The 13,540-nt window shown below is 45.2% G+C and overlaps 1 protein-coding gene across 1 annotated transcript in view; it reads right to left on the bottom strand.

Moving 5' to 3' along the window:
* The window catches only part of LOC108664941, a 15,358-nt gene extending 6,405 nt beyond the window's left edge, over positions 1 to 8,953 (bottom strand). The window contains exons 1-8 of the mRNA XM_018151639.1: positions 8,893 to 8,953; positions 5,527 to 5,996; positions 5,013 to 5,232; positions 2,250 to 2,383; positions 1,861 to 1,973; positions 888 to 1,000; positions 559 to 637; positions 132 to 262 (exon numbers count right to left, since the gene is read on the bottom strand). Of these exons, the coding sequence (XP_018007128.1) occupies positions 132 to 262; positions 559 to 637; positions 888 to 1,000; positions 1,861 to 1,973; positions 2,250 to 2,383; positions 5,013 to 5,232; positions 5,527 to 5,996; positions 8,893 to 8,953 (1,321 nt within the window). The remainder of the gene's footprint in view (positions 1 to 131; positions 263 to 558; positions 638 to 887; positions 1,001 to 1,860; positions 1,974 to 2,249; positions 2,384 to 5,012; positions 5,233 to 5,526; positions 5,997 to 8,892) is intronic.
* Positions 8,954 to 13,540: the final 4,587 nt, after the last annotated feature.

Raw genomic sequence — 13,540 nt, 5'->3', positions numbered from 1 at the left:
CTCTGCCCGCCACCCGCCACTCCACCCGCCACTCTACCCGCCACCCGCCACTCTACCCGCCACCCGCCACTCTCCCCGCCATCCGCCACTCTCCCCGCCACACGCCACTCTCCCCGCCACCCGCCACTCACTGCGGCAGATGGCCAGGTCGCACTGCAGGTGGACGCGGTTGGTGTCGGGGAACCGCCACATGCTGAGGGTGGCGGTGGCGGTGCCCGCCGTGTCGTTGTACGTCCACTCCGACAGCTCCGACGTCGGGCACCTGGCGAGTCATCACACCATCATCATTATCGTGTGGCATCATCACATTACCATTAGAATATTAACTATTTATCATCACCATATTATTCCCTACCACCATCACTCACCCCACCTCCACCCACTCACCCCATTTTTCTCACCCACCCCACCATGCACGCCACTACTCACCCCATTCACTCCACCACTCACGCCACTACTCACTCCATTCACCTCGCTTACTCCACAACCCATGTCATTACTCACCACTTGCCCACCATTCACCCCACCACACCTCCCCATCACCCACCACCCACTCACCCGTTGTCGTCGGTGAGCTGCACGGTTGTGTTGGGGTCGCCGAAGCTGAAGCAGCTGCGCACCCGCATGGCGTGCTGGGCTGCGGGGGGTGAGGGGACAGGGATAACATCACTGTGATCCCTACCCCAAACATCACACTAAACATCATTGTTATCAACGAATATGGAATCACCAGCACGGCGATGATGACAATATGGAGATAATTTTAGTGTGGGCTGTGATGAAGGTAATGAGTGCGATGATAAGTATGGTGAAAGTTATGATGATGGTGATGTGAGTGATGTTCGAGGATGGTAATGATGGTGACGAAGATGGTGAAGATGTCCCACCATCAGGCCCGGCGATGGCGGCATGCAGGAGATACTGGCGGCTGAAGACGGCCTCGCTGGTGCGCCGGTGGTTCAAGTCCAGCAACTGCAGATCCACGAAACTGGACTCGTTCCTGCCAAGAGTGGGGCAGTTACTGAACGTCCTGGTCACTACTGCACGGCTCGCAACTTTATTACACTGCACTACTGCACTGCAACACTACCTACATCATTCTAAACGGCATACTGCACTCCTGCACTGCATACTGCACTGCATGCCCAATCGTATCTAAAATGTCTTAGGGGTAAATTCCCCTCCTCTCAAATCTTTCGGCAAGGCATTAAGCAGCCTCGGTATCGCTATGGAAAAAGATACCTCCCACAGAGAAGCCTCCCCTCCTTTCAATATGAAATGTACCATTCAGAAGGTCTCACTTTAGAGGTTGGGGGCAATTCCGGGAATGATCTTTCAAGTATAAAAAGCGCTACACCTCTCCCTTCCCTCCAGTGAGTAAGTACAGTCCCAGAAGCTCCAACCTGTCTCAGTAAGTAACCTGTCTCTTGGACGTAAAAAAAAAATCCGCTGGACTGCTCCAATTGCCGCTCCGCGCCTCCCGTAAACGGGGTCCAGAGCTGGCAGCAGTACTCGAGTAGAGAGAGTAAGGGAGCCCGGGTGGCATATCTTTTCTTGCTCAAAAGTTCAGCCATGTCCACCCTATCTGTCGCCTACTTCTCGTGGTGTTCTTCGGACGAGTGCAATATTGCGGAACGGTTGGTCGCGGGAAAGCCCGTCCGCAATTGTCATGAGCACTCTGCGTGTCGTCCGCAAGTGACTATATACTTCGGCACCTCACCAGCCCTGCACCTCACCAGCCCTGCACCTCACCAGCCCTGCACCTCACCAACCCTGCACCTCATAAACCCTGCACTTCACCAGCCCTGCACCTCACTAACCCTGCACCTCACCAACCCTGCACCCCTAGCACCACTATACCTGGCGTTCTTGAAGCCCTGCAGGCCGCACTTGATGGTGTAGTACTTGTCCTCCGCCAGCTCCAGGAAGCTGTGCGCCCGCACCACCAGCGGCAGGAACTTCTCCTTGCTCGTCTGCCCGCACATCATCGCTTTCATCATCACACGTTACTTCATCACTATTTTGAACATCACTCTCACTGATATTAGCATCTTTTCATAAATAAAATCAACATAAAAGTTATTTGATCGAGAAATGTAATATCGGTTGGATGCCACAGACATCGTCGTCAAATCATTGGCATACAACGGACTCCTACCGACCCTGTTAAGGCGCAAGCCGCAGTACTCACCGCGTTAAGGCGCACGCCGCAGTACTCACCGCGTTGAGGCGCACGCCGCAGTACTCACCGCGTTTAGGCGCACGCCGCAGTACTCAGGGTCGCTGGCGTCAGTAATGAGGGGAAGGCGCAGGCTGACGCTGGAGCTGCCGTCCCCCTCCGCGGCGCAGGGGGGGTTGCGGAACCCCCGACCATGGATCACCCCTACGAGAGATTAGGAGGATTAGGAGATCACCCTTACGAGGGGGGATTAGGATACACGTAAACACTCGGCCAATCAACGCAGAGTGCGTGTGGACTGGGTAGGATTGGGAGACAACTTGAAGAATCATAGACTTTGTTTCCTGAACTCGCGGAGTGGCACAGATCCACACACCACGGATGCTTAGCCCAACTGGTCACTGGTGTCGCTTTTCGGCACAAAAACAAACACCTTGAAAGTATTTGCCTCTAATACTATCGGCCAAAATTTTCCCCTTGTTTAAGGGGAGCGTCTGGCCAAAATTTCCGGATTTTGGCTTTTCCGGTTTTTATTCTCATCTTACAGCTGGCATTCTGACCTATCCAACGGTACCAGAATCATCTCTTATACGTTGATTTATGCGTTCGCGACAGATCCCGTAAGATGATTAGGTGTCCTGGCCCCTTCAGTAAAGTTAAGGCGGAAATTACTCGGCCAGGCACCATAAAGGGGACGTAAAGCGGCCAATTATGACATTCTCCAGTTCTTATACTCATCTTAAAGCTGCGTTTCTGACGCATTCAACGGTACGAAAATCATCTCTGTACGTTGATTTATGCGTTCACGACAGATCCCGCAAGGAGAGGGGGTGGGGGAGTTCTTTAACAAATAAGATAGGAGGAAATTAGCTGCCGAGCACCAAACATAGAGTGTCTTCTTGAGCTGCAGCTCAGTTACCCGCCTGGCGTCGCATGGGGTGGTGTGCATGCAGTCGTTCTCACCATCCTTGACTGGAATCAAGCTCCAGTAACGTTAAGTTTTGTATCCTTGCTACATTGAGTGGCTATTCCGATGCGCGCGGGACTTTGTCGCGCTCTCCTGAAAAGTTAACTTATTGTCACGGCATACCTATCTCCTCCTAGAGTTTTAAAGCTACAGCGATGTGAGATATACCATTCGATTCGCAATTAAAATATCTATCGATTCAACGTAGCGTTTTTCGAATTTCGTTATAGTTTTGAAAATATTTTGAAAATGGGGGATAGGAAAAAATCGCTTAATCGATAGATATTTTAATTGCGAATCGAATGGTATATGTCTCATCGCTATAACTTCAAAACTCTAGGAGGAAATAGATTTCTTCAGTACCCCCTTTTTTGCCCGTTTTCTAAGAATTTCACGTTTTCTTTCATTTTTTCGAAAAATTGACATGAATAAAAGCTGCCTATTTTTCTGTTTTACATAAGTGTACCAAGTTTCAAAGTGATCCGTCTGTAAATAGCCGAGAAAAAAAAGTAGCCAGATGCTCCCCTAAGCACCTTAAGAAAATTAAGATGAAATTATCAAGTTGAAAGTTAGACGGTGACACTCACCCCTGTAGGGATAACACTCACCCCTGTAGGGATGACACTCACCCCTGTAGGGATAACACTCACCCCTGTAGGGATAACACTCACCCCTTCGTCTCTTGAATGTCTTAAGGGTAAATTCCCCTCCTCTCAAATCGTTCGGCAAGGCATTAAGCTGCTTCGATCTCGCTACGGAAAGAAATCCCTCCCAAAGAGACTGAACTCTGGCCGCAGCTAGGTTGCTAAATGGAGGAACCCTGCACAGCTCCCCTTTTTTCATTATGAAATGTCGCTATTCTGAAGGTTTCACTTTCAAGGTTGGAGGCAATTCCGGTAATCATCTTTCATGTATAAAATGCGATACACCCAGATCCACACATCCTGACCCATGCAGTTTGACCAGGAAAAGGGAAGTGTTAGTGTTACGTCTGCTCGCTGCTTCTGCAGTGATTAAAAAAGCGTATCAATAATTTAACAATGTGACCCAAAAATTCATTTTTTCAAGTTCTTAAATAATAATAATAATCTAATAATCATTATTATTATTCATGAAAAATAATTATAATTTACATTATTATTATTATTCATGAATAATAATTATCTTTCATCAAAACTGACATTTCGTAATCAATCATCCCATCTCTGCAGAGAGTAAGTACAGTCACAGAAGCTCCAACCTATCTCAGTACGTAACCTGTCTCTTGGACGTAAAAAAAATCCGCTGGACTGGTCCAATTGCCGCTCCGCGCCTCCGGTAATCATCTCACCCCACCACTCCAGAGCCCCCTCACTCTATGGACCCCACTCTATGGGGTCCAGAGCTGGCAGCAGTACTCGAGTAGAGGGAGTAGGGAGGGTGGCATATATTTTCGTGCTCGCAATGTCAGCCATTTCCATCCAATCTGTCGCCTACTTCACGTGGTGTTATCTTCGGACGAGGGCAATATTGCGGAACGGTTGGTCGTGAAAAAGCCCGTCCGCAATTGTCATGAGCACTCTGTGTCATCCGCAACCACTGCACCCTGCACCTAACTAATCCTACACCACTACACCCCCTAGTACCACTACATCCCCTCTAGAGCACCACTATACCCCCTGACACCACTACACCCCCTAGCACCACTACACCCCCTATAGCACCATTACACCCCTATAGCACCACTACACCTCCTATATGACCACTACACCCCCTATAGCACCACTACACCCTTTATAGCAACGCTACACCCCCTATAGCACCACTAAACCCCCTATAGAACCACCACACCCCCAATATTCACTCCAATTGCCGCTCCGCGCCCACCGTGAGCGGGGTCCAGAGCTGGCAGTAGTACTCGAGTAGAGAATAAAAAGAGCCCGGGTGGCATATAGGAGCCCGGGTGGCATATCTTTTCTATAGCACCACTATACCTGGCGTTCTTGAAGCCCTGAAGGCCGCACTTGATGGTGTAGTACTTGTCCTCCGCCAGCTCCAGGAAGCTGTGGGCCCGCACCACCAGCGGCAGGAATTTCTCCTTGCTCGTCTGCCCACACATCATCGCTTTCATCATCACAAGTTCCATCATCACTATTATGAACATCACTATCACTAATATCAGCATCTTTTCAAAAAACAAAATAAACATAAAAGTTATTTTGATCAATAGGTGCAGGGTGGCCCAGTGGTTAAAGTTCAGAGTACCAAGATTGGCGCAGAGAGGCGCGGGTTCGATCCCAGCTCTGTGCGCCAGTTTCTGGTCAGAATCGGCGAGGAGGCCGGGCGGTTAAGCACAGCAGAATNTGAGGCGCACGCCGCAGTACTCAGGCGCAGTACTCACCGCGTTGAGGCGCACGCCGCAGTACTCAGGCGCAGTACTCACCGCGTTGAGGCGCACGCCGCAGTACTCAGGCGCAGTACTCACCGCGTTGAGGCGCACGCCGCAGTACTCAGGCGCAGTACTCACCGCGTTGAGGCGCACGCCGCAGTACTCAGGCGCAGTACTCACCGCGTTAAGGCGCACGCCGCAGTACTCAGGCGCAGTACTCACCGCGTTAAGGCGCACGCCGCAGTACTCAGGCGCAGTACTCACTGCGTTGAGGCGCACGCCGCAGTACTCAGGCGCAGTACTCACCGCGTTAAGGCGCACGCCGCAGTACTCAGGCGCAGTACTCACCGCGTTGAGGCGAACGCCGCAGTACTCAGGGTCGCTGGCGTCAGTAATGAGGGGAAGGCGCAGGCTGACGCTGGAGCTGCCGTCCCCCTCCGCCGCGCAGGGGGGGTTGCGGAATCCCCGACCATGGATCACCCCTACGAGGCATTAGGATATTAGGAGGATTCGGATATCAACCCTACGGGGGAGGATTAGGATACACGTACGTCAATCAACGCTCGGCTAATCAACGCAGTGTGTGAGTGAAGGTCAGGGTAGAATGGAGAGATAACTTGAAGCATCGTAGACTTTGTTTCGTGAACTCACGGAATGGATAAAGCGTAGGTAATTCTGACTATTTTAAGCTATATTATTGAAAAGTGCTGAGTTGTGAAGTGCTGAGGGAATTATAGGCAGGATATGACTGGACCGCAAAGTTAGGGAAGAAAACCGTGAGACCGAGGGTTTGTTTAGAGTCTAAAATAGCAAGGATATCAAAAGGGCTGACCCTTTTGGAATTCGAAACTGTCGTGGCGTCACTTCGAGGGTATAGGCTAAGGCGTGGGTGACACCAGCGTATATAAGCCTTTATAAGGGCCTAAAATTCGCGCCAAAAGGTTGTTCTACTGAGGTGGCCGTCACGCGAGTACGGTCTGCAGTCTGCGGACGTCGTGACGACCGTGGCCGTGAGGCCGGCGGTTTCGCCGTTTCCGAACTTTGGCTGTCGCAAGAAACCTAGACTTATCGAGGCAGCTACGATTCCTGTGAGCACGTCAAACATATACAATGTTCGGAAGCGACTTCGACATATTAATGAGCGGCCAACATCAACACTACGGCTGCGACTGAGCCGTGAGACAACGCGAGAGGACCACGAGATGTCCAACGATTGGAACGCTGGCCATTAGAAGATTCAAGTTTTCAAGTATCGAGCAACAATTGTCTTCGGTACGGTCATCCATACGATACGGTCCCAGTCATCGGCATTACCGTTACGGTCACGATCACCAACCGCAGAAACATCGCAATAAGTCCGGATATAACATCATCAACGATGAAGACTACGCCACTATTAAGAAGTACGGTCGTTCTAAAACAGGCTACGGCTAGACTGACCGTGTGAGGCTACAGCTGCGGTACGGCCACTTGGAATACGGCTGCGAACACGCGCGTGAGAGACGGTCGTTGCGGTAGTCATATCATTTTACGGGAACGTTAATTCGGTAAATAGAAACGTTTTAGTGAAGTTAACTGATAGGTTCTCAAAAATGATTGTGTTCGCACTTTCTTTTTCATGTACTAGAGATTTTTGTCAACGTAGGGTGTGAACATGAATTTTCCCTATTTAATATGAAATGTATCAGTGTTTAATTGCAACCTTCTCTCTGTACGGTTTTTGCCATAAACTAATTCATACGAGAACTTACAACGTGCCGTTACGGATGTTATAACCGTATAACAATAGTAAAATCTCAAATCTACCTAACTTTAAAAATTCCTACTTATTCAGGATCGGCACAAATCTGCACACCACGGTTATAAGCACTTGGCAATGCAGCCTAACTGGTTACTGGTGTCGTTTTTCGGCGTAAAAACAAGCGCATCTGACGCGCACACTCAAACTGTCCACAGAATAACATTTTGGCCCGATATTCTAGGTGGAAAGTATTTGCCGCTATTACTATAGGCTAAAACTTTCACCGTGTTTAAGCATCTTAAGAAAATTAGGAAAAAAATTATCAAGTTGAAAGTTAGACGGTGACACTCACCCCTGTAGGGATAACACTCACCCCTGTAGGGATGACACTCACCCCTGTAAGGATAACACTCACCCCTGTAGGGATGACACTCACCCCTGTAGGGATAACACTCACCCCTGTAGGGATGACACTCACCCCTGTACCTACTAAGTGCTTGTCAAGTGACCTACCAAATGCTTATCAAGAAACCCACTAAGTGCTTGTCAAGTGACCTACCAAGTGCTTGTCAAGAGACCTACCAAGTGCTTGTCAAGTGACCCATCAAGTGCTTGTCAAGTGACCTGTCAAATACTTGTCAAGTTACCTACCAAGTGCTTGTCAAGTGACCTACCAAGTGCTTGTCATGTGATCTGCCAAGTGCTTGTCAAGTGACCTGTCAAGTGCTCGTCAAATGACCTGCCAAGTGACGTTTAAAGTTTCATGCCTCAAGATCCCGCAAATAACGCGTATCCGGAGTTTGTTTTTATTGCAACGCACGCAGACATGCTGATGCACTACCTTCGACGTCGTCTACAAGCGACACCGAGAAATGAGCTGAGCTTCCCGAGGCTCGAACCCACGACTCACTCCTCTCATGTCCGTGCCGTTAACTCTGCGCTACAGTGATGCACAAGCTAGTAACCTAACATGTGACCTGACAAGTTGACATCCATCTAGTGAACATGCAATTAACCCGATAAGTTATTTGTCAAGTGAGCTCTTCAGTGAGTAGCTAATTGACCTGTCAAGTGACATGCAATCGCTAGCAATGTAAGTTAAGATGTCCTACATGTTAACATAATAGTAAGCATAGTACGTAATAGTTAACATATCCTACATGTCAAATTAATAGTAAACATAATAATAGTTAATATGTCCTACATGTTAACTATTAACGTGTTATTAACATATCGCTAGTGATATAAGTTAACACATACTACGGTGGTCGTTAGCCTCGTAACTTGACATAAGTGCCATTAGTGGCAGCTGATAACAATGGCAGTTAACACTTCCCTTAATAAGGACTGCTTAACATCACTTGACTTTAACTTAAATTTAATAGGAGCTTCTCTTAAAAAGGGCTACAAGGATTGCCTTGCTTACCCTTATTAAGGGAGTTTCAAGGCACCGTCTGAAACACTTCTACGCTTACACTCACACAAGTCTGAATACTAAACACATCACACAAACACACCACACAAACACATCACACAAGTGCCTACACTATACACACTGTATGAGTACAGCAACATCATACAACAAGACGTTATTAGTTACTCTTCCTCTCCAGATTTTCCCCTCCACACCCACTTACATAACTCGGGCGTAGGTGCGTCGCGTCTGCAAGCTTCGTACGCAGCGCAGGCGTTACGCATGACGAGGTCCAATAATAACCAGGCTATCGGCACAACAACAACAACGATAACTGCAACAGCAGCACCAACAATAACGATAACAACAGCAAAAGCAACAGCAATAACAACAACAGCAATAACAATAACAACAACAGCAACAACAACAACAGCAATAACAACAACAGCAATAACAACAACAGCAATAACAATAACAGCAATAACAATAACAACAACAGCAACAGCAATAACAATAACAACAACAGCAACAGCAATAATAACAATAGCAATAACAATAACAACAACAGCAACAATAACGAGAACAATAACAGCAACAGTAATAACAGCAACGGCAAAAACAGCAACAGCAATAACAATAACAACAGCAACTGAAACAACAGCAGCAACAATAACGACAACAACAACAGCAACAGCAAAAACAATAACAGCAACAGCAACGACAGCAGCAACAACAACGATAACAACAACAGCAATAACAATAACAACAGCAGCAACAATAACGATAACAATAACAGCAACAGTAATACCAGCAACAGGAAGAACAGCAACAGCAATAATTTGTTTTGTTTAACAACAGAAACAGCAATAACAATAACAGCAACAGCAATAACAACAACATCAACAACAGCAATAACAATAACAACAACAGCAATAACAATAACAACAACAGCAATAACAATAACAACAACAGTAACTGCAACAACAGCAGCAACAATAACGATAACAGAAACAGCAAATACAACAACAGCAACTGCAACGACAGCAGCAACAATAACGATAACAACAACAGCAATAACAATAAAAACAGCAGCAACAATAACGATAACAATAACAGCAACAGTAATAACAGCAACAGCAAAAACAGCAACAGCAATAACAACAACATCAGCAACAGCAATAACAATAACAACAACAGCAATAACAACAACAGCAACTGCAACAACAGCGGCAACAATAACGATAACAACAACAGCAATGGCAACACCAGCAGCAACAATAACGATAACAGCAACAGCAATAACAACAACAGCAACTGCAACGACAGCAGCAACAATAACGATAACAACAACAGCAATTGCAACACCAGCAGCAACAATAACGATTACAGCAACAGCAATAACAATAACAGCAACAACAGCGATAACAATAACGACAACAGCAAATGCAACAACAGCAGCAACAATAACGATAACAACAGCAGCAACAACACTAACGATAACAACAGCAGCAACAACAATAACGATAACAACAACAGCAGCAACAACAATAACGATAACAACAGCAGCAGCAACAGCAACAGCAATAACGATAACAACAGCAGCAAAAATAACGATAACAACAATAACGACAACAACAGCAGCAACGACAGCAGCAACAACAGCAGCAACAACAGCAACAACAACAATAACAACGACAACAGCGACTATAGCAACAAGAACAGCAACAACAGCAATAACAACAAGAAAAACAGCCGCAACGACGACAACAACAGCAGCAGCAATAATAACAACAACAGCTACAATAACAGAAACAACAACAACATCAATAACAGCAACACTAACAACAGTAACAGCTTTAACCTCAATGTTCGTTATTCAGGCCGCGCTTGTGTTAAGAATTGGCGCGAGTTCCCTCGTAGCGCCGAGAGTTCTCTTTTATAGAATAATATTGCGGCATTTTGCTCCACTTGTCGTAATTTATACAAATTAGTTAACTACTTCTAGCTTCTATATAATATATTTTTTATTAGCTCTAATACTATTTGTAATTGTAGAGTTGAACAAGTCATAAACGTATAAAAGAATGTATGATGAATGGTCTAATTTCAATTCTAGAAGCGGTGGCTTCTAGTAAACGTAAGCTGAATGTTTATAGGAGTTTGGGCTAATGAGCAGTTTTCTAAAAACCAATTCATGGAAAACCAGACATTCATATTAATTGTTGTTCATAATACTTTTGTAAACAATTAAATGTTAAGAAATGATACAGGCTGCTTCTCATCCCATCCCCTATGGCAGTGTGGCCGAATTGCTAGATCGCCAATAATTGGAACAGCGAGTAGCGGGTTCGAGACTCGGTCACTTGTGAAAATTCTGCAATGTCATTACGAAACGGCAGGCCAATAATGGCCTAACCTTCAACGCAGAAACCATTATGTATTATTACATTATTATCTTTATATAACATAATATTATCATTATATGACGTAATATTATTAACATTATATAATTATGCATGTTCTTATTTGCAGGAGAGACCGGCGTTGCCAGGGATCGATAATGCCTGCAATTGCCGAATCCCGTCATCTTGAATTTAAAAATTAATAAATCTTGAAGAAAGATCAACATGGTTGGACGTGCTATTTCTACTCGCTTAAAATACAAATTTCATCATTATTGTAATTCTTTTTGGGCTTGGAACAAAGAACTTCCATTAGTCTTTCGTTCCGAATCATAAAAAAGGCTATTTTACGGCTTTAAAAATAAATTAATAAATGACAATTTAAACCAAAGTTTCCTTTTTTGAACCTATCCTTTAGAACCTATTTGAACCTATTTTGAACCTATCCTATTAGAACCTATCCCTTATTTTGAACCTATCATTTAGAACCTTTTTTGAACCTATTCCTTCCTCCCAAATAGGTACATGAATTCAAACTCTGAATTTCGTGAAATTGACTTTCGCTGATTTCACACTTCAACTTACACTCCTTTAATTACACCTCAAAACAGATCAACACCCCAAACAGATCTACACCCCAAACAGATCTACACCCCAAACAGATCTACACCCCAAACAGATCTACACCCCAAACAGATACACCCCAAACAGATCCACACCCCAAACAGATCTACACCCCAAACAGATCTACACCCCAAACAGATCCACACCCCAAACAGATCCACACCCTAAACAGATCCACACCCCAAACAGATCTACACCCCAAACAGATCTACACCCCAAACAGACCTACACCCCAAACAGACCTACACCCCCAACAGACCTACACCCCAAACAGATCTACACCCCAAACAGATCTACACCCCAAACAGATCTACACCCCAAAAAGTTATACACCTAAAAATTACGTACGTATGTCAGCGCTACATATCTTTTAGATATGATATACATATTTAGATATACATATCATGTATATCTAAATAGAAATATACTGTTGACCAGTACACATTGCAGCAATATGCATGCTGCCCGGCGAGACTCTCTTCCATAGCACGGCAGTTACTGCGGTTGACTGCTCCTGCCGTCCTGCGTAACTGTTGCAACTGCGCCCACTGCGCGGCGACGCGTGACGTAACTGCCAGGGGAGCAACTGGGGCGCGGTTCATACCCAGTTACAGTTAGAGGAGGGGCTGAGGCTTGCAGTTACACTTGTTACAGTTAAGGTTGTTACAGGAGAACTTGTTACAGTTATGCCAGCTGCAGGAAATGAAGTCATCGCTATTGCAACTACATCAATAAGAAACTATGTCATTATGAAACTATGTCATTATGAAACTGTGTCATTATGAAACTATGTCATTATGAAACTTTGTCATTATGAAACTATGTCATTATGAAACTACATCGTTACGAAACTACATCATTATAAAACTATGTCATTATGAAACTATATCATTATGAAACTTTGTCATTATGAAACTATGTCATTATGAAACTACATCATTATAAAACTATGTCATTATGAAACTAAGTCATTATGAAGCTACATCATTATGAAGCTACATCATTATGAAAATATGTCATTATGAAACTATGTCACTATGAAACTATGTCATTATGAAACTATGTCATTATGAAACTATATCATTATGAAACTATGTCATTGTGGAACTATGTCATTATGAAACTATTTCATTATGAAACTATGTCATTATGAAACTATGCCATTATGAAACTATGTCATTATGAAACTATATCATTATGAAACTGTGTCAACATGAAACTAAGTCATTATGAAACTATGTCATTATGAAACTAAATCATTATGAAACTGTGTCAATATGAAACTAAGTCATTATGAAACTATGTCATTATGAAACTATGTCATTATGGAACTAAGTCATTATGAAACTATATCATTATGAAGCTATTTCATTACAAAACTATGTAATTTTGAAACTTTGTCATTATGAAACTATGTAATTAAGAAAGTAATCAAATAATTGATAAATGCAAATTAAAAAAGAGTTCTGCTTCCCCCCCCGCGCCCCCAGGGGCACGGCAGGGGGGCGGGGGTCCGGGGGCAGAAACATGCTGCGCTTCAGCGACTCCACCACAAAACCCCACACTATGAACAATTAAATATTCAACTTTGCCTTATATATTCATTACCATTATGCGTAATGAGGCATGAGACTAGCTACCCCACTCGTGCCCCCCTGCCCGGCATACCCAATGTCTCGCCCCCCTCCCCTTCTGCAGCGCCCCCCGCGGGCCCGTTACCGCGGGGGGCAATCAGACGTGACACGAATAATTGCCGCCCCCCACTGCCCCCTCCCTCTGCTGGGGCACATGATTATGAGGCGCCCTGGGGGCATAACTCCCCCCTATGGAGGGGGGCATAACTTC

This window comes from Hyalella azteca, unplaced genomic scaffold (genome assembly GCF_000764305.2).
Source record: "Hyalella azteca isolate HAZT.00-mixed unplaced genomic scaffold, Hazt_2.0.2 contig15451, whole genome shotgun sequence".
Classification (NCBI taxonomy): Eukaryota; Metazoa; Arthropoda; class Malacostraca; order Amphipoda; family Hyalellidae; genus Hyalella; species Hyalella azteca.
The sequence above is the reverse complement of the archived record's forward strand: the minus strand, read 5'-3'. Positions and strand labels throughout refer to the sequence as shown.